At 42.4% G+C, this 22,511-nt stretch overlaps 1 protein-coding gene across 1 annotated transcript; it reads right to left on the bottom strand.

Annotated features, from left to right (window-relative positions):
* Positions 1-232: 232 nt before the first annotated feature.
* LOC129692993 (60S ribosomal protein L37a-like) lies at positions 233-21,997 on the bottom strand. Its single transcript, XM_055629507.1, has 3 exons — positions 21,800-21,997; positions 11,115-11,209; positions 233-317 (listed from the first exon to the last, which is right to left on the bottom strand). The coding sequence occupies exons 1-3, from the start codon at positions 21,995-21,997 to the stop codon at positions 233-235; spliced, it is 378 nt and encodes a 125-aa protein (XP_055485482.1).
* Between the last annotated feature and the right edge of the window lie 514 nt (positions 21,998-22,511).

Consider the following 22,511-nt stretch of genomic DNA (forward strand, 5'->3'; position numbering starts at 1 on the left):
CAGGGTGGTTGTGTTCAGTATGCTATGACCGACTCTGAGAGTCTATTGATCCCCACTCCCTGAATCTGGTTTAGTGCCTTGACTATAACAAGGAATCATAAAGTGTGTAGTGAATGATTGAATTAAATGACAGAAGGATGGATGGGTGGAAGGAAGAAGGATGGATGGGTGGAAGGGAGAAGGAAGGACGATGGGCAGATGTGAAGACCACAGGTAGCTTCTGGCAGTGTGGTTAAGGAGCAATCTCCACATTTCCTCTCACGGTTGAAGGACTGTCCGCTAAAGACTCAGAAGGTGAAACCAGTTCCCTCTGAGCCCTAGAAATAAGGAAACAGAGTTAGAAATTTTTATTCTACTCCCAAGGTACTTTATCTTTTATTTTGAATATATTTTTGGCACGTTTACTTGGGAAAAGAAAAACAGAAGACAGATTCTAAGATCCCCGCTCCATCTTGAAATCCTGCTTAGGGGCTGGGAGATGTGTGTAAAGCGTTTGCTGGAGAAGTGTGAGGACTAGCGTGCGAAGCCAAAACCCACACAGAAGCCTGGATAGGAGTAGCACATACCTACCATTCTAGTACTCCTATGGAAGATAGGATGCAGAGAATCCCTAGCGATGCGCAGGGCAGCCATCCTGCTTATACCCAAGAGACCCACAAATTGGCCTTTGATATGCTCACACATGCTTTGGTACTCCAGGTCCAGCACACACACACACACACACACACACACACACACACACACACACATACACACACACACACACAGACAAATTCCACACCATTTTATCAGAGCGTTTAGACCGGGACTCAGGAACTAGAGGGCAAGTTTCTAGAAGGTTGTTTTCCAAGCTGCAGGCTGAAGACAAAGAGGCTTTGTAAAGTAATCAAGATAACAAGTGCCGTAGTAAGGAGAAGCAGGTGTTCCAAGAGGAGAAGCATACGTGATACCAAAGGTGTAGGGCAAGAGGGCGAATTCAAGACAGATCAAACAGAGGAGGTCAAGAAGTAGCGCTCTCTAGCGTCAGCAAGTTCTTACCTCCCATTTCTATCCTGGGGTTGGGCACACGCCTCAGGTGGGTTGAGCTTTGTATGTATAGAAACGGGTCCGGTGGTTGTTCCCAACACCACGATAGTGGGAATGTTATTATTATACACGACTCAGTAGCCAGTGTTGGTGCAAATTTCAGGAGTCTGATCCCGATTGGTTTATTTTAGGTTTAAACACAGCACAGTCTGGTGAAAACTATTCTTGTGACAATTAGCCCAATCGTGCAAGCACAACAAAGGATTCCTAAATCTCTCTGCGGAACAAAGTAAGCTAAATACGGATCAGATGCGACTGCAGTGAAACCCTTTGTAAAATACAAGTGATAGCTTCAGTGAAGATGGTTTCTAGTGACTGAGGAAAACAAGCTTCTGAGAATGGGTCTGGAGGAGGGCCGGGCGCCAGAAAGTCACACATATCCGGCAAAGGTCACCAGGCTAGCAAGCACAGCAGCTCCAGCCTTCTGGGCAGAAAACAGGTTTTGCATTCCTTCTCTGGAAGGAGCATCCCCGTGTGCTGAACATTCCAGGTGTGTCTGAGAGCACGAAAACCTCTTTGCCCCCGCATGGCAGCGTTTTTTCATGTTTGTGCAGGGGTTGGACAGGTGATCCAGGAAGCTCCAGGAATGAAATTATGGGAGCTCCAAAAATCAAATAGAGAAGCGGGGCTGCCTTGGAGCAGGATCGAGGCGCTGGTCCCAGGATGCCTGTTTGCGAAGCCCCTGTTGGTTGGTTGATGTAGCATTTCTTGTGTGGAATCTCAGGAGGCTGGCTCTTGAGAATGGGGCTAACAGATCCATTTTGAATGACTCAAACTGTTAATGTATATACAGAGGTCACACAAAACCCTTTTTTGCCCAAGATCTGCATTCTTACAGGTGGCTGTGCTATGGAATTTGCACCTTTTCCCAAGAGTAAAAGGGAAAGTAGAAACACAGGATCCAACATCGATTTTATTAGATCTGTTTTTTTTTTTTCAATTAAAAAATTATCATCCAGTTAGCAAAATGTAAATAACATAAAAATTACATTTATAGCCGGGTGTGATGGCGCATGCCTTTAGTCCTAGCACTCAGGGAAACAGAGTCAAGCGGATCTCTGTGAGTTCGAGGCCAGCCTGGTCTACAAAGCAAGTCCAAGACAGTCAGCCAAGGCTACACAGAGAAATCCTGTCTTAAAAAAAAAAGAAAAAGAAAAAAGAAAAACAAACAAACAATTACATTTTAGCCACTTTTAAGAATGCAGTTTTGTGACACTGTTTTGGTAGAATTAATTTAATTTTCCATTTGGAATTGTTCTGCAATATACTTTGATCGTGCTCCCCACCCCCTCAGCTCCTCCCAGATCCTCCTCACTTCCTACCATAAAATTTCTGTCTCTGAAAGAGTAAGCAACAAAAGCCTAGGGAGGCCAAGTGGCTTATCGAGGTCACATGGTGAGTAGTTGGGGAGCTTCGCCCTGCGTCCCCAGTGCTTCCAACTCATCCACTCAATGTCGAGGGATGCTGAGTCCCCAAAGGCAAGGTGACCCCCAACCCCGTCAGGAGCAGGGCTACTGAGCCCCCTTGACCGGGGTGCTGCTCCTCCACCTCCGTACTTCCGCCCTCCCCGTCTCCCTTCTCCAGCTCCTTCCACCAAAAATATGAGGTTTCCTTGCACGGAAATGTGAGTTTCGCACAGCCAATTATCACCTAAAAATGCTTTTCTAAATTGGTGCTTGGGGGAGTGTCGCATCCATTGGCTGCAATATGTCTTCACACCAGACTTCAAGATTTTTCACTTGAGAACTAAAGAAGCTGCTTGGCCACCATTTCCCATCCTTGCTACATTTCTTCAACGAATTTTTTTTCCTTTGTTTCTTTTTTTCTTTTATCTTTTTTCCTTTTCTTTTTCTTTTCTTTTCTTTTCTTTCTTTTTTTTTTTTTTTTTTTGGCTGCTAGTCATTTTTAAGAACTCCATTGATCACTATGGATTATCTCCAAGGCTTTAGACACACCAGTATTGTGTGGCCACGTGAGTATCTAGGACCTGGTTGGTGATAGAAAAATATCCATTGAAAAAAAAATGAGTGCAGGTAACTGTGTTTCTTTTTCCCATTACAGTTGAGGACCAGTTTGACTATAGTGAAACTATAGATGCCTGGTTTGTAGAGTTTTGAAGTGTATTCCAAAAGCTTAGTAAGAGTGATTGAAGAAGACATTCAGTGTCCACTTCTGGCCTTGACATATGTGGACACGTGCTCATAATATGTACACACAAAGACATTTATTTAAATGAACACAGGCGACTGTAATCTACAAAGTATTTTACCCTTTCTCCCACACAGTAATAGCTCAGAAATCTTACCATATTTGCATGTGTAGAAGAATAGATTTTTTGTTGTTTTGTTTTGTTTTTCTGTGTAGCCTTGGCTAACCTCGAACTTTTTCTATTGACCAGGCTGGCCTCAGACTTATAAAGATCCATCTGCCTCTGCCTCTGAATAAAGGTGTGGGATTAAAGGATGCACTGCCACCCAGCAGGATACTCTTTAAAATTACATTTTATTTACTTATTTCCTAACACCCCCCACCGTGTTTGTGTTTGTGTGTGTGTGCGCGCACTCACACGCGCGTGTGCCAAAGGCGGTCAGAGGACAACTTGCTGGGGTTGGTTTTCTGCTTCAACTGTCTGATCCCAGGGGTTGAACACAGGTCATCAGGCTTGACATCAAGCTCTTTTACCTGCTGAGCCATCTTGCTGGCCCTTGGTTAGTTTTGTTTTGTTTTTTGTTTTTTTGCTTATAGCCTATTCTGTCAGACATTCAAATAACGACACTGGCTTTTTTCCTGGTCTCGTCTACTTAGAAAGCTTATTTCCACATGAGGCAATGAAAGAGATGTTGAGTGTCCACCAGCCTTATGTGTTATGAATGTGTCAAACTTTTACCCCACCACTCTTGCAAGTGAGGACCGTTTGGTTCCCCCCCCCGCCCCCCATCACTGCAAAAGTTTTATGAAAACAGTTCCTAAGATCCTGGTGACATTTTACAAAGAAGTTCACAGCAGCGCAGTTGCTAGACACGGTGTAACAAAGCTGCAGGGATATTGCTAAATCGCCCCCCAGAAACCTGGCGGGGTTTTCACTGTGATGCAGGTCCTAGCAGCAACACTATTTGCACAGGCTCCTTTTGCCATTACTAGGTAGCATCAGTATTTCAACTTTTTTTTTTTTTTTTTTACCACTGGGGAAGAATGGTGTCTTGTATAGATTTTCATTTATTTAATTACAATTTTTAAGGCTTAAAAAAAAATCTTTGCAGGAATTCATTTCAAACCTCTTTTGAATTAATGTAGGTTATAAAACTTTCTATATATTGCATTTATTTAAATCACTGGGGGGTGGGGGGAGGGAAGCAGCTTTCCTGCCACTAACTCGGTAGTTCTCCATCCTGGCTGCATATGGAAACACCTGGAGTGACTTTTAAAAATACCTTTGCCTGGGCCTCGTCCCAGACCAATTAAGTCAGAATCTCTCTGGTGGGGCTTGGCCTTGATCGTTTCTAAAAGCTCCTTAGGTGAGCCACAGATGCAGCCAAGACTGAGAAGTGCTGTTTCGAGTGCATTATACGGGATATTATGAGCACTACGCTCAAAAGGCTCAGGGCTCCAGTCTCAGATAGGAGCCAGTGAATGTGTAAGCACGCAACATCTTTTGAGGGGCTTTAAAAAAAAACAAATACAAGGGTCTAACACAGCGGTTCTCAACCTTCTTAATGCTGCGACCCTTTAATACAGTCTCTCATGTTGTGGTGACCCCACCCCTGACCATGAAATTACTTTGTTGCTACTTCATAACTGTAATTTTGCCACTGTTATGGATCATGATGTAAATATCTGATCTGTGACCCCCGGGAAAAGGTTGTTCAATGCCACTCCCCACCCCTGAGAGGGTTGTGGCCCACAGGTTGAAAACTGCTGGTCTAAAACATTTTTTTGGTGCTAAGCTCATAGCCCCCCTTGCTTACCTACCCACCGTCTTCCTCCTCTGCTCTACGCCTGCCAACATTTCAGTGAGAAATCAGAAACTCACACTTTACAAGTTAATAACTGATGTGTCCAAACTAAAGAAAGTTAGTAGCAGAACCCTGCTTCATCTTTTTATGATCAAAGGTCTAAGCGCCTTTTCTGGCAGGCTATGACTGTAATTGGTTCATCATCTCGTAGACAAAGGGGAAAAAAAACCTGCAGATCATCAACGAGGAAAACCACTGCCACTGTGCAAAGGAGGTCCTTTAAAGTTGGCCTGTCATTCTTCAGCTTCCCTAGCTCCTGGGACAATTGTGTCAAGAGCTTTCATCTTCTTCACTGGAGCTAAAGCACGGCGGCTTCTCCCGCCAACTCAGTGCAGACCTAATTGAGGAAAAGGAGCCGAGAAATGATCCAGCTTATTGATTCAATTTGAATTTTCCATGATATCAGAAAGAGGTGACATAAAAAATCACCGCCACAAACGTATTAGAGGATTTCTGACTAAATTTGCATTCTTTTCTTCTTTTTAAAGATTATATTGGCAAATATTTACATGTTCAAAATTTAATACCTAATAACTGCATATATTTGTGGTGTGATGGTTTGATACAGGCATACAATGTAGACTGACCAAATCAGGCTCATTAGCGTTTTCTTTGCTCAAATATCTGTCGTTATTATTTCATTCATTTGGAGAGCTTTGAACTCCCTATTTCTGATTCTCTATAGATGCATAGTAAGTCATTGTAAGTTACTGCCAGAAAGTATTTGTAAAACACTTTTTAGTTTTAAAAAGCAATGGTAATGTGAGTGAGGAAATAATCATCAGTCTGATAATTCAATTATTTCTGATTTCCCAACTCATGTGGTTTATCTCATTCCAACCGGTCTCTCAAGGAAGATTTTTTTTTTTTTCAAGAAAAAGTTGCTGATGAGTCTCAAAATGTTCAAATTGTTCGAAGTGGCCAAGTCGCAGAACCAGCCATGATTCCCACAGACAGACGAGAGAATAAAGAATGTGTTTTATATACGCATGTACTGTTATGCAGCTATGAAAATAATGGAGTCACATCACCCACAGGCCAATGGGTGGAAGCGAAGACCATCACGCCACCCAAACACAATTAGACTCAGAACGGACAAGTGTTGCATGCACTTCTTCTTCTCTGGGGAACCTGGATCTTAAAACAAGGGCACGAAGCTAGAAGGGGACTATCTGGGGAGAGGAGGGGGAACAGAGCGAGAAAAAGAGATGGTAATGAAATGATTACAAGGTGCGATATACACAGTCAGGATGATATCACAGTGAAGTCTGTGAGGTTTTTTGTCAACTTCCTAGACATCTCTTTTATCTTCCTAGACATATCTAGGAGTAGGGAATCTTTCTTTTCTTTAAAAAATTAATTTTTTTATTAATTACAATTTATTCACTTTGTATACCAGCTGTAGCCCTCTCCCTCATCCCCTCCCAATCTCACCCTCCCTCCTTCATCTCCTCCCATGCCCCTCCACCAGTCCACTGATAAAAGAGGTCTTCCTCCCCTTCCATCTGACCCTAGTCTATCAGGTCTCATTAGGACTGGCTACATTGTCTTCCTCTGTGGCCTGGTAAGGCTGATACCCCCTCAGGAAGAGGTAATCAAAGAACCAGCCACTGAGTTCATGTCAGAGACATTCCCTGTTCCCATTACTAGGAAACCCACTTGGAGTCTGAGCTGCCATGGGTTACATCTGAGCAGGAGTTCTAGGTGATCTCCATGCATGGTCTTTGGTTGGAGTATCAGTCTCAGAAAAGACCCCTGTGCCCAGATTTTTAGGTTCTGTTGCTCTCCTTGTGGAGCTCCTGTCCCCTCCAGGTCTTTCTGTCTCCCCCTTCTTTCCTAAGATTCCCTGCACTCTGCCCAGAATGGGGAATCTTAATTGAGAATACACCTCCATCACACTGACTTGCAGGCCAGACTGTAGGGTACGGTCTTAATGATTGCTGTGGTGGGGTTTAGCTCACTGTGGGTAATGGCATCCTCGGGGGGTGTGTATATGGGGGGGGGTTCCTTGGTGCTATAAGAAAGCAGGCTGAGCAAGCCATGGGAACTGGTTTTTGCTTCAGACCCTGACTCTAGATTTCTACCTTAAGCTCCTACACTGACTCCCATGGATGATGGACCACAAACTGTAAGACAAAATAAACTCTTCCTTCTCTAAGTTGCTTTCTGTCATGGTGTTTTATCACAGCAGGAGAAACCCTAGCTAAGATCAAAGTCCATTACTTTGTATAATTAATATATGCTCAGCTTAAAAAGCCGTCACCAGGGAATAATTACAACATGGAAACCACACAAAAATATGCTGAAGAAGTAAACACTGAAAAGTCCACACGAATTAATATGCCAGCAACGGAACCTGTGAAAGGGAACATTTGCAACATCAGCTCTTTCTCTAATCACGTTGTTGGCAGCATCACTTGGACATGTAAGATGCACGAATTAAAACCGTACAACTCAATGAGGCTTTGAAGCCATGTGCTCTCCTGAAGTTATTGCAAGCAAGTCGTCCGTTGTTGTGGTCCTTGTTCCGTGGCATCTGCTTTCTGACTTGAATGGTCCGTATTTTCCTTCTGTGTGAATGGGGTCACGTAACAGAAACACGTGTGTAGCCCCTTTTTGCTCAGCGTGACGCCCACGACTGCATGCAGGTTACGGCCCATGCCAGCCCCTGTTCCTTTTTCTTGCACACAAGAAAAAGTGTGTATATAACCCATTCGTCTGATGATGGACTCCGGAGTGCTTAGAGGCTGTTAGGAAGGACAAGCTCTGAGTATTCTTGCATACGCGTTTTTGTGGACCTGAAACATTTTTAGGATGTGGATGCTCACGCAGGAGTAGCTTAAAGCCGAATGCACCCATATAGTTGCTTTGACCTGGGGAGAGACTCTAGAAAACTCAGCCACTATGGTTTCCCACGGTAGATGAGGCGGCTCTTGCCCACTGCCTTGTCTCTGTCCTCAGACAAACACAACAACTTTCAGGTTGTACTCAGATAGCGCGCTGAGTACCACAAGTCAGGACCTAACACGTTCGCAGCAATGTAAGTCTTTAACTGGTTCTCTTTCAGAGTGGCTAAAACATCCCACCATGCCTGCCTATCCTGCCATATGAATTATGACGGGCTAATGCTTCTACCTATGACTTGAGATCTTGTCCTAAGTAGGAATGGTTCATAAGCCAAGAGTTGGCATTCCTGCGTTGAGGGGGTATCAGCACCCCACATTCACACTGCAGGCTTTACAGTAGCAAAGAACGGGAATTGGTTTAAGAGTCTGTCGGTGGATGAATGAACGAGGAAGCGTGTTCTATATCTACACCGATGGATAGTATTGAGCCTTAAGGGTTAAATGCTGTTGTTTTTCTGCAGTATTATGCTAAGGGAGATAAGATAGGCATAAACAAATTTAACTAACTGATATGGGAAATCTAAAAGCAGTGAACTCACAGAAACAGAGAGTAAAATGATAGTTTCCAGGGACTCACGGGCTGTGGGGAAAGTTGGGGAAACAGTCATCAAAAGGCATAAAGTTTCAGTTTGAGGAGTCAGCTCCAGAGAGTCGTTGTACAACTAAAGTTAGCCTCGGATGAACTGCATTCTCAAAGTTGTTACACTTTTTCTTTTTGCCACAAAGAACTTCCTACCACAAAATTACAACTTTGTGAGGCAATGCAAAAGTCAGTTAGCTTGATTTAGTCATTACCTGTTATTCACATTAAAAAAGGGTGTACAACCTTAATTCATCAACAGAGATACATTTAAAAAAATGTTATTATCACCCTTCCCAACCTGCCTCCCAACCACTCTTGTTGGTTACGCTCTTGCCTTTTCTACGTCTGGCCTGTAAATCACGTGGATGACTTGCCACACAAGGAAATCAGAATCCTTTCTCCTAGCTCTGCAATATAATCCAGCCATGTCATAGATAGCCTCTCTGTCATTTTTACATGCTGTCATCATGTCTTCTGGGTGATTATTTCTGCCCCCCTGTTCCCCTCCTCATCCAACTTTCTTCAAAGCCTTCTCTGACCCTCACTTCCATTGCTATCTTGTGAGCTTCCTCCTCCTCCAACACCCAGAAGCCCTGGTTGGCATGCTCTATGCCCTGCCATTGACTATAGTTAATCCCCTACCCTTGCATAATCTGACTCAGATGTCAATCTCCCAAAAGACATCAATATAAAATGACTGTCTCAGTGTGTTACTGCCATTATGAAATATTGCAGACTAGGTAATAGTTATTTATACTCACAGGCAACATCTTGCTGTATAACACACACTAGCCTAGGCTGGCTTCAAACCCTCCATCTCCCATCTCAGCCCCCAGTACTCAGATTACAAACCTGTGCAACCATACCTGGCCTAGGTAATTTATAATGAACAGAAATGTTCCTTATGTTCAATATATGTTCATATGTTTTCGTTTGTGAGAGTTAGTAATCCAAGATCAAGGTGGCAGCAAGATTGGTTCTGACTCTGGGGTGGTATGTGAAGCCACGTCTTCTTCACACCGTGGGGGGAAGAGGATGGGAGGGGTGTCAAAGTCCTCCTTTAAAACAACATGACTGACACTCCATGAGGGTGGAACCCCGAAGATCTACCCACCACTTACAGGTCTAATGTCTTGATACTGTTACAGTGTTACTCAAGTTCGGTGAGCGTTGGGAGGGACAAACATTCACTGCATAGCAATGAGAAACCCTGTGTATTTCCTTAAACCCTTAACACACTCATGGTTTACTTCGTTTCGTAAGATCTTTTCACTGTTCCATGTTTAGCCAAGCTGAACCAAACCTCGGCCACACATAAGACAGACTCTAGTTTCTAACTTTTAAAGCTCAAATTATATACTATGCCATGCACACGTATGTGAGCATGCACGCGTGCGAGCATGTGTGTGCACAGACATGTGGGCATGCATCATTGCAGCGTACGGAAGTTAGAAGGTAACTCCCAGGAATCTATTCTCTCTTCACCCTGGGATGCAGGGGTCACACTCAGGTCATCAAGTTTGCACAGCAAGTGATTTTTACCTGCTGAGACATCTCACTGGCCCTGTTTCCTCATTTTGAATTTTTAGAACCTGTCTCTAGATAGAAAAATTTAAAAAAGTTCATCAGAAGAGTTTTCAGAAGAACGGGCTGGTGATGGTTCAATCTTTGGAGATCTTTGACGGCCCTGGAGCCTATATCCAGAGAGCAGCAAGCAAGAGGGCCAGAGTTGCTGATACCAACAACTCTTTTTTAGCAGAGTGTATTGAGCCCAAATAGACTTAGAATGCTATTTTTAAAAGCCCTTCATTCTGCGTCTGCTTTATACGGCAGACACTAAAAATGTTAATAAGTAGAAACCGTTCTGATCCCCGGACATGATGAGCTTTCAGTTTCTGGAGCCCCAAGGTGACAGACTGCCATGGAGATGTTTGCATCCTCATAGCATCCAACCCTGAAGAAGACAACATTGGTATTTCAAGGCCTAGCTTGGCATTTAACTGTGTTAAGTCATTCTGTTACATTGGCATCTCTAAAATAGCCTTAGGAATAAATAATTAAAAAAGCAGATTGTACGACATGTCACAGAAGCCTTCATAGAAATGCTTTAAGCCCAAGGGGGAATCAGAGCCTCTGATAATGAGTTCCTCACAGTAGATTTCTTCTCTGCAACTTCATCCAGCTATACTGATATGGGCCAAAGGACCGTAAACAAAGAGATGCTTGGGTCAATGGGGTACCAGCAAGAGAAACACTGCTTGAAACAATGTATCACATGGTGGGGATTTAATCAAGGAAAACAAGAGTTGGCAAACAGACCTGTCCCCAGACCAATTTTACCAACCCATCCTTGCCAGGAAAGCCAGGTGCAGTCTTTACCCACATGGCTTGAGTAAACCATTATAATAATTATAAATAGAAAGCCAAAGTAAGGTATGGGCTCAGTGGAATGAGTTTGGCAGTGCTTCCTAAGGCTAAGGACACTGACACGCTCATGCCCCAGCAGTTGCATCCCGAGGCCCACACCTTGGGGAATCACGTGCTCCAGTGCTCCCATGGACCGGAACGAGAACGCTCAGGGCGTTCTTTGCAGTAGCCTCTAACTGGAAAGAACCGTATGCCTGTTAATAAGAAGACACATACATAAACAGAGATACGGTCTCAGACAACAATCAAACTTAACCACTGCAACAATATGACCAATGCTAAAGAGGCTATAGAGTATGAATGTTAAATTAGGCACCATGGAGTACACAATGTCTAATTGGCTGTAACTGTGGTGTTCAGTGATACATGTTTGTTTGTTTGTTTGTTTGTTTGTTTAAAGGAGCAAAAATAGGAGAGATAGATTTTAGGTCCCTTAACAAAATTATTTCCACTTTCGTGCTGCCAAGACAACTAAACAATTAATGGTTTGTTTTTTCTCTTTTTAAATCTACACATGAACGTTCTTAAAGGCGAGCCATCACTCTCCAAAACTTCTACTTGAGAAAAATCTATTCAGTCCTGTTCTCTAAACAAAGTCATGGCACAAGTGAACAGGAGAGAATTAAAATACAGAAATCTGTGTGTTTGTCTTTTAATGAAATCACTCCCTTTGATCTCAAAGGAGAAAAATAGAAACAATTTCTGGAAGTCATCACTTGAAAGCTGTCCAAGGATTTCCATTTCTGGATGGTTGCAGGGACCAGGAGGTCTCTTGTGTGCTCTTTTCCTTTTAGCTGATCATCTCCAATTATTCCCTCTCTCAGTGTCTGACCTTCTTCTGGTAGACCACAAGCATGAAGTGTGCACGGATCATTGATCTACCCACAGGCCTGAGAGATGAATTCTCAGGGCCCCCACAGGGCTAGTATCTTGGCAAGTGCCCCTGGCAACACTGAGACCCTGTTTCCTTTTTCCATTATTAAATCGAGGTCATAACCATCATCTTCTTCTTTGCTGTCTCAGCACACAGACTCATTATTTCAAGGCCAAGAAATGACTTTGTTTAAAAATGCCTACATCCAGGAGTAAACTTTCTTACATTAGTGATAGTGTTTATTTTCTATCGTACTAGGTCACTGGGACCATTTTAATATACTCTGGGCATAATGTACTCTGAGCATACGCTCCCTTACACCCAATGGCTCTCCCACTTCTCCCCTCTCCCTTCCCTTTTGACCCTGGATGCTTTCGCTTCCATCCCATGTCATATGTACACAAATAATTTTATTTATCTCTAAAAATTCTAGGACACACAAATGGATTTGTTTTAAGAATTTTTAATCTTTTTTATTAATTAATTCAATTTACATCTCAGCCATAGGCCCTTCCCTCTTCTCTTCCCAGTCCCTCTCTTTCATCACATGCCCTCTGCCCTATTCCTGAGAATAGGGAGCCCCCTTACCCAGACACCCCAGCTCATCTATTCACATGAGGACTAAGTTCCTCTTCCTCCCGTGTGGCCTGGTAGGGAAGTTCCATGGGGGGGGAGGTGATCAAAAAGCAGGCAACATAGTCCATGTCGGAGACCCCCCCCACTCCCTTAACTAGTGGGCTGACATGAAGCCTAAGATGCCCATTGGACTTATCTTCTTGGGGTCTGTGCATTATAAGTATGTCTATCCTATAATCTATAACTAAAATCTGCTTATAAGTGAGTATATACCATGTATGTCTTTCTGGATCTGTGTTACCTCACTCAGGATGATCTTTTCTAGTTCGATCCATTTGCCTGCAAATTTCATGATTTCCTTGTTTTTAATGGCTGAGTAGTATTCCATTGTGTAAATGCACTGCAGTTTCTTTATCCATTCCACGATTGAGGGACATCTAGGCTGTATCCAGTTTCTGGCTATTACAAATAAAGCTGCGATGAACATAGTTGAGCCACGGACTCTTCAATGTCCGTGTTGTACGGTGGAGCATCCTCTGGGTGTATGTCCAGGAGTAGCATAGCTGGGTGTAAGCATAAGGTTGTTGTGTAATTAAATGCTAATTTCCGAATTCCCCCATATCAGGCTGCAAGCCTTGTTTTGAAAATCTCCCGTCTCAATGTTATATAGACTCTGCTCCCCAATGATTCCCTGATATGTCAATAAACAGCTTATAGCCAAAGTGATTACGGAAGAGAATAGGGCTGGACATCCTGCCAGCCAGAGGAGGAGGAGTTAGAGGAGAGGAAGTAGGGGATTCAGCCATGGGGAGAGGTCCAGGTGACACCAGGAGAGGAGCTCATCAGGAAAGCTACAAAGTGCAAGTATCCGGGGATGTATGCTGGGAGGAAACCAGAGTAACCTGGAGGGTTAAGAATAGAGCAATAACTGCTCAGTTCTTGTGTTGTGAAACTTATTATAAACAAATATAAAGAGTCTCAATTATTTATATGATAGCCTAGTTAAGAGTGAAACTAAGGAAACACAGTTAATAAAATAACTGTAACAGCTGGGTCTTGAGGTATGGCTATTCCCATTTTTCTGAGAAAGTGCCAGATTGATTCCCAAAATTGTATAAGTTTGCACTCCCACCAGCAATGGAGGAGTGTTCCCCTTTCTCCACAGCCTTGTGAACATGTGCTGACACTTGAGCTTTTGATTTTAGCTATTCTGACAGGTTAAGATGGAATCTCAGAGTCATTTTGATTTGCATTTCCCTGATGACTAAGGCTGTTGTGCATTTCTTTAAGTGTTTCTTCCATCATTGGAGATTCTTCTGTTGAGAATTCTCTGTTTAGCTCTGTACCTCATTTTTTAATTGGATTATTTGGCTTGCTGGTGTTCAATTTCTTGAGTTCTTTATATATTCTGGATAATAGCCCTTTGTTAGATATAGGATTGGTGAAGATCTTTTTCCAATCTGTGGACTGCCATTTCATTCTGTTGATAGTGTCCTTTGCTTTACAGAAGTTTTCAGTTTCAAGAGGTCCCATTTATTAATTGTAGATCTTAGAGCTTGAGCTGTTGGTGTTCTGTTCGGGAAGTTGTCTCCTATGTCAATGAGTTCAAGGCTTTTACCCACTTTTTCCTCTGGCAAATTTAGTGTATCCAGTTTTATGCTGAGGTCTTTGATTCACTTGGACTTGAGCTTTGTGCAGAGTAGTCAACATGGATCTATTTGCATTTTTCCACATGTAGACATCCAGTTAGACCAGCACCATTTGTTGAAAATGCTGTCTTTTTTCCATTGTATGGTTTGGCTCCTTTGTCAAAATCAGGTGTGCATAGGTGCGTCTTCTGGGTCTTCAATTTGATATCATTGATCAACCAGCCAATTTCTATGCCAGTACGATGCAGTTTTTATCACTATTGCTATGTAGTATAGCTTGAAGTCAGGTATGGAGATGGCTCCAGAAGTTCTGAAATTATATAGCATTGTTTTAGCTATTCTGGGTTTTGTTTTGTTTTGTTTTTCCATATGAAGTTTAGAATTGTTCTTTCAAGGTCTGGGAAAAACGGTGTTGGTATTTTGAGGGGAATTGCACTGAGTCTGTAGGTTGGCTTTTTGTTGTTATTGTTGTTGTTGTTGTTAGTTTGGCTAGGGGTTTTGTCTATCTTGCTGATTTTCTCAAAGAATCAACTCTTGGTTTTGTTGATTCTTTGTATTGCTCTCTTTGTTTCTAATTTATTGATTTTAGCCCTGAGTTTGATTATTTCCTGCCATCTACTCCGTTTGGGTGTATTGACGACCTCTTCTTCTTCTTCTTCTTCTTCTTCTTCTTCTTCTTCTTCTTCTTCTTCTTCTTCTTCTTCTTCTTCTCCTAAAGCTTTCCAGTGATCTGATCTGTTAAGTTGCTGATATGAGGTCTCTCCAATTGCTTTATGAAGGCATTTAGTACTATGAACTTTCCTCTTAGCACTGCTTTCATGGTGTCTCATAAGTTTGGATAAGTTGTGCCTTCATTTTCATTGAAATCTAGGAAGTCTTTAGTTTGTTTTTTTATTTCTTTCCTCACCGAGTGATCATTGAGCAGGGAGGTGTTCATTTTCCATGAGTGTGTAAGCTTTTTGTTTTTTCTGTTGTTGTTGAGGTCTAGCTTTAATCTGTGGTGATCTGATAAAGAACAATGGGTTAATTCAGTTTTCATGTATTGTTGAGGCTTGGTTTATGACCAATTATATGGTCAATTTTGGAGAAGGTTCCATTGGTTCTTTTGTGTTTGGATGAAAAGTTTTGTAGACATCTATTAGGTCCCCTTGATTCATGACCTCTGTTGGCTTCATTGTTCTTGGATCTTGGAGCCTAAAATCTTCTTTTCCATCTATTCTTCTTACTCTTAAGTTTTGTCTTTTCACAGTGTCCTTGATTTCTTGTATGTTTTGTGTGAGGAATATTTCCACTTTAATATTTTTTGAGAGATTTACCAATTTTTTCAATTGTATGTTCAATGCTTGGCATTCCTTCCTCCCATCTCTTGCATTCTGGTGGTGATGTTTACCTCTGTGGTTCCTGATCTCTTCTCTAAGTTTTTCATCTCCAGGGTTTTCTCAATTTGTGTTTTCTTTATTGATTCTAATTCTGTTTTCAGGTATTGAACAGTTTTTTTTTCACTTTTGTTTGTGGTTTCCTGTTTGTTCGTAATGGTTTCTATTTGTTTGTTTTTTTTTTTCCTTTATTTTTTTGAGAAATTTATTGTTTTCTCTTTATATGCCTCTAATAATTGCATAAGCATACACTTAAAGTCATTTTCCTTTTTTCAGCTGCATTAGAATAGCCATTGTTCTTGGGGGGGGGGTATGGTAGAGCCATGATGTCCTGGTTTCTGTTGATTGTATTCTTGCACTAGCCTGTAGCCATCTGGTTGTTTGTAGCTTGGCTGTTTGCTCCTGGAACCTGCACCGAAGACTGGATCTTCCCATTTCTGGAGTCTGGGATAGTTTTCAGGATGGTTAGAGTGGTCCAGGGGAAGATGAATGAGTCCTGCCATTTAGGATACAGTCATGCTAGGGTGTGTCTTTTGGAAGGCAGGGCGGGAGTGTGAGTGCCTTGAAGGGAAGTGGCACAGGTACAGGTGCCTTGAAGGGCAGGAGTGTGGACGCTGGTGCCTGGGAGGGCAGGGGCATGGTGCGAGTACCTTGAGGGGGGGGGTGCAGGTGTGGGTGTCTTGAAGGGTGGTTACATGAACCTCAGGTGGCAGCTGGGGGAGGGGCATCCTCCTCACATAGCAGCTGTGGGGGATCCCCTCAGAAGGCAGCTGAGCTGCAGCTTACAGGCCTCAGATTCGTCTGGGCTCTGCCATCTTGGATTCAGGATTCTGTATGATTTTATTGTCCACCTGGTCTTCACAGGGGGACCGGTAGAAACATGGTTTGGAGGTTGAGATGCTGTCCCAGGAATCCAGATGCTGCCCTGAGAGGTGAGGTGAGGGGATCCTATGTCTGGCTGCTGGAGCAGAGGGTCCCTGGAACTGGGAACCTGTACTCGATCAAGTATGTGGAAAGGGCAGGGGCTCACAGTTTGTGCCTCCTGGACCTGGAAGATGGCCACGTGGGGGGCCTAGATCTGATTGTTCCCAATTCCTGGGGTGTCCCGTCCAGTCTGGGAAGCACCAAAGTCGATGTTTTGGATCCAGCTACCTGTTTACTCCCGGTTTTGCAGTCTCTGATCTTCTGCCCCTTAGATGTGGTCAACACTGGTTGCTACCATCTTGGAACCTCTCTTGAGAAATAAAAAAAAAAAATGTATATTAAAAAAAATCTTCACTAGCTGTCTTCCCTGTCTTTACAAGTAGCCTTTCGTACGACCATTAGAAAGTGTTAATTATTTTAGCCTCTGGTGGATTCGGGCATCTTTATTCTTTTATATATTATCAAAGTAGCTTTGCTTGCTCTTTTCTTTTCTTCCTAAATGCCCTGGAATTTGGAAGTGTATTTTGTGGGTGAGAGTGAGCAAGACAGAGGGGGCCAAAATAAACATGGAGATTCACGTTGTGTAGGTGGCTGCTCTTTGAACTTGAAAGCTTTTGCAGTGATGCTGTGAGGCCAGGAAATATGTCACTGTCCAACTTAAAATGTGACTTTTGACTCTGAACATCTTGGCCTTGCTCTTTATTTATGCATCAGATAGAAATAGAGAGCCTTGCACCTCATTTCTTTTAAGATAAAAGCTGTCATGTCAGATGGGTAGACATTCAAGGGAAATAAAACCTAGGTACACAGAGTGAATAGAAAGAATTACCACCACCCCAATCACCCCTAATACCTTAACACAGAGTTAAAATATTTGATGTATTAAAAAAAAAGAAAGAAAGAAAGCTCATAAGTCAAACATACACAGACCACCTAGAATTTTTTTTTTATTTTTTTGTCTACACTGGTTTTAAATCATGGACATCTTAAAGGATCTAGAGAAAATTATGAGTACTACTTCACCCCAGGAAAATGTACACAAGCAAATAGTTTTACTTACACTATTAGACGATTTGTAGATGCAGTCTTGACCATAAAGGGAGGAGTTACTCCTTCCTTCCCATATTTCTGAATCTATACCTTTTATTGTTTATTTTTATAATCCTCAAGAATTTCCCTTAGCATTTTCTATCATGGCAGCATTATTTGTAACAGCAAACCAACCAAGAGATCCTCCAAAAAGTTCATAAATTAAGAAATGGATTACCAAAGAAGTTATTTTCATACAATAGAATAAGTGAATCAGTCAGGGTACACACAGAAGCACATACTGCACTTAGAATAAGAAGTACCTTGGATTTTTTTCCTCTTTCTTTCTTTTTAAAAAAGTTTTATTTATGTATATGAGTGCTCTATCTGCATATACACCTCATGCCAAAAGAGGGCTTCAGATCACATTAGAGATGGTTGTAAGCCACAATGTGGATGGTCGGAATTGAACTCAGGACCTCTGGAAGAGCAGCCATTGCTCTTAACCACTGAGCCATCTCTCTAGCCCAGCCCGTTGATTTTTGTTCTTGAGATAATAACTAATTCTAGTGCTTTAAGGAGAGAAAGTCTAATATCTAACATTTTAGTGGGATTATTCTGGGTGCTGTGTTGAGGATAGACTTCAAGTAAGCAGAAAAAGGGGAAGGGCAGAAAATGGCAGGAGAATCCAGACAACAAATGGTGTTGTCTTGGACTAAGATGATGGCAGCAAAAATGCTGAGAAGTGATGGCACCCTGGATATACTTTGAAAATACAACTCACAAAATTTGATGGATGTCAGAAAAAAAAAAGGTAGGTACCAGAATGAAGGAAAGATGAGTCATTATTTCTGTTAATAATAATAATAATAATACAATCATATAATAATATTGCAAAAACTGGAAGAATGGTAAAGCTAACAGATTCAGTGGCACAGGGACTGTGGTCAGAATGAAAAGCAGAATGAAGCCTCATAATACAGTTGTCTCCCCTTGTGTCTTGGGGATTCTAGGATTCCTGTTGATGCCTGAAGCCACAGACAGTGCAGATTCTTGTATACATTTTGGTTTTCCTATAAATATCTATACCTGTGATGGAATTTAATTTTTACACCTGATACAACAAGAGGTTCACGACAACAGCCAACAAGGAAATAAAACAGTTATAGCAATATCGTATTGTACTGTATTTTTTTTTCTTATAAAGTGGATCATTTTCACAGTCTCCCTTAAAGCAAACACTCCATGACATCTCTTGGTTATATTTTAATTGCCAGTGTTACTATTCTTATGCTTTGTGAATATAATCACTGATATAATGAACAAATTCATTTGGTAAGTAAGATGGCTACTGAGTAACTAACAGGCAGGTGGCCCATACCATGGAGACATTCGGGCAAAAAGGATTATTCATATCAAGTGGAACTGAGAAGTATAGTGTGTAGATTTCACCAACCTATTCAAATGGCATGCAGTTTCAAAATTACATTTATTTGCTTCTTAAAATTCCCATTTAATATTTTGGAGCCATGGATAACTGAAACAACAATGAAACCACAAATGGAGAACTACTGTCTCTATCCCATGTTCCTGTCCACACCTAAAAACTACAACTTTAGAAATAAAGAACTTATCTTGTAATATAAACTAAACTCTGTTTCTTAATTTCCATATGATTCCTGTAACAGGCCATCCCAGTCTCCTTAGATATCATACAGGGTGTTTGTTATGGGAGATAATGTTTACAAGAGCTTTCTTATTATTGGAACATGAATCCAAATGAGAACATTATTATCACCTCAGTCAGGCAACAATCTGCAAGACTCTCTCCAAGTTTATTTTTTTTAATTCATTTTTACATCATTGCCAAACCAACTTACTATGACTGCACCACAATTGTGATTGAATCACAATCAATCTGCTATCACAATTTCTCCTTATACGTACAGTGTCTAAAACTGAGCTATGTAGAGCTTTAAGGTTCCGGGTTGCTGGCCTGTGTCCCTAAGAGAAGGGTAGAGTAGACTCTGGAGAAGAGAAGGCCCAGATTCCTCATCTTTTTATAGTTTTATGTGGTGTGATTTCCCAATGGTAATATTTCTTCTACAAAAGAGTTTACCTCCTAAAATGTGCTGGAAAAACAAGACTAGTCAAGTTTATCCCTTCTGTGGGATTTTCTTGTCTCCAAACTGAATTTTATTTTCCCTACCTTTGCAGTATTTACTTTTCTTTCCAGCTGAATCGTGGTCAGAGTAGATTCTTTAGTAATGGTTTTTACTGGCATATGTTTAACTATATGTAACAATAATGTGTATCATGCTAAGATTTTCATACGTGTATATATGCGTTTCAATCACAGACCTGTCCATTATCCTTTCTCCCCACTAACCCCCATCGTTCTACAAGCTCGCTCCCTTTCTACCTTTCTGTGCATACGCATGAGTGCATGTGTGTGTGTGTACACGCACATGTGTGACTCGATTTCATTAGGTTTTTCACAGGAGCATAAACACCTTACCAGTTACTACCACCGAAGATACTATGTCTTCCTCTCCATCACTCTTTAATTGCGTATAGATTCTCAGAGAGTGATGGGCCCCATATGAGCCTTTCCTTGACAGGGCGTCAATGGGACCAATCTTGGGCAGGTAAACTCTGCTGTTATGAGTTCAGTTGCACAGCTGTCATGGCATGCCTGGAGGTCAGCATCGCACACTGCTTCCTCTCTTTCCCCAGCCCTTACTGTCATGCTGGCCTTTCTCCCATGATGTTCCCTGGACCTTGAATGGATTGATATCGATGTTCCATTTGCGGCTGGCTATCCAGCAGTCACCTATTCTCAGTTCTTTGAGAAGCTGTGTATCTATGCAGTCACTTCTTACAGCTACATGGAGGTTTCGCCAAGCAAAGCTGACAGCAGCATGACCTTTCGGGCGCGAGAAGTTATTCAAAGAGCAGTTTGATGGGCACCTCATGTCTACTTAGCTAAACAGAGGCAGTAACTTTCCTCTAGAATCCACGACCTCCTCGTTCACTGGAGTGGGGTTTGACTGAGTTTACAGTGCCAGACCTGAATTTCCTCCCGTGGCGTAACAGCAGATCCAATGAGAAAGAAGATGGTTACTTCCGTAATAGACTTGCTGCTGTTGTCCTAGAGGGCTCATCACTTGCCTGCTTGGTCACTATTGTTGCACAGAGAGTCCATAGCTAAACAAGACCTCCCCTTTCTCCTGGATCCACTCCCTCTTCACTTCCCTACAGAATAAAGCAGGCCTTCCAGGGACATCAACCAAACACGGCATAACATGCTACAGTAAGATCCGGCACATATTCTCACATCAAGGCTAGACAAGCCAGCCCAGTAGGAGGAACAGGGTCTCCCAAGCAGGCTAATGAGTCAGTGGGAACAGTCCCTGTTCCCACTTTTAGTAGTGCCACAAGAGCACGGAGCTACACAACTACACTATAGACGCAGAGGACCTAGGTTAGGCCCTTACAGGCTCCCTGATCTCTGTGAGCCCACTTGAGTCCTGGTCAGTCAATTCTGAGGCCATGTTCTTATGGTGTCCTTATTTTTTTCTGCACTCTTTCCCCCTCTTCTCTGAAGGACTCCCTGAGCCTCACCTAATATGTGGTTGTGGGACTCTGCAGCTGCTCCCATCAGTTGCCATATGAAGTCTCTCTGGTCCCTCTGATGACGATTATGCTAGGCTCTAGCCCCAGCACATCCTGCAGGCATGATAGACTGTAGGTAGGAGGTTTTGTGGCTGGTTTGGAGTCTGTACCCCTTCACTTGAGGCCTTGTCTGGTTACAGAGGATAGCTGATTCAGGCTCCATGTCCCCCATTATTAAGAGCCTTCGCTAGGCCACCCTGAGAGCCTCCTTGGAGTTTTCATTGCACTAGTTTCTGCTCTGCTCCTGAAATGGCCCCAGCTGCACTTTCCTCCCCCAGCATGCTCTCCCTCTATTCTTTCATAAGTGACCCCTCCTGTTCCCATTCCCACTTGCCCGTGAAATCTTGATAGGGTTGATCAAGGTCGCATTTATGCATGATACTGAAAATGCCAGCCTTAAATTATGGTACTATGAGGCCATGAACAACAACTCATATTAAATGTGTGCTCTGGTTTGAATCTAAAACGTTCCTCCAAACAAGTTCACATTTTGCGTGTTTCTTCCCTGAGGGGATGGTTACATCTGGGGAGGCTGTAACCTTTAGGAAGTAGAGGTCACTAAAGATGAGCCTTTGAAAGTTACAGCTGACCCTCGTTCCGACGTGCTGCTTGGTTCTCCTTTATATTGGGAGTCTCAGCCACAGTTTCTGGCCATCATCCACTTTGTCATGCCTTCCTCACCATGACAGTTGGAAACTTTTGAAACCATAAGCTAAAGTAACCCCTTCCAAATCTCTTCACCCTGGTCTTGCCACAGAAGGAGCAAGTACACTTGGTGTGCTGGCTGATTACAATCTTTTTCACCATCTTCTGGAGGGAGGTACCATAGCGGGTCCCATATTTCCCAACGATCCCAATTTTCTTGGTGCATTTAGCCATGATGACAGAACTAAAGTCTGAGCCTGAAGACACCACTGCTATTTTTACTGTTGTTGTCACCTTCATTATTCAGTATTTGGCATGAGCAAAATAGGGCTATAGCCCTACAAAAAGGTAGCTGGAGTAACACAGTATGTGATGTTCTTTTAATGGATTCCTCACATGCTTTACCTATCTCTCTACACCTGGTTAGTTCTTTCAAATCATTTGTCACGGTTGTAATTATACATTTCATTTTTTCCCGTTTCTTGTCTTTCTTCTTTCATTTGAGTCTTAAAGTCTACAAAGTTAAGGATGAGATGTTTTATTGAGAACCACATGCCCAATTTCTGGCCCAGTACCCAGCACGGTGGGCATTTAACACAGCATGATAGATGCCAACTAGGAATAGACCAGGCTTCTTCAAAGGCTATAGAGTCAGTGGAAGAAGCTGAAGATGCCTTTTCTGTCCATGTGCCCCAGGCAGAAGAGGGGAAGAATAAGAAGCTGAACTCCCTAGGTACTCTATGTTCTA

This window comes from Psammomys obesus, unplaced genomic scaffold (genome assembly GCF_907164565.1).
Source record: "Psammomys obesus unplaced genomic scaffold, mPsaObe1.curated_primary_1811, whole genome shotgun sequence".
In the NCBI taxonomy this organism is placed as follows: domain Eukaryota; kingdom Metazoa; phylum Chordata; class Mammalia; order Rodentia; family Muridae; genus Psammomys; species Psammomys obesus.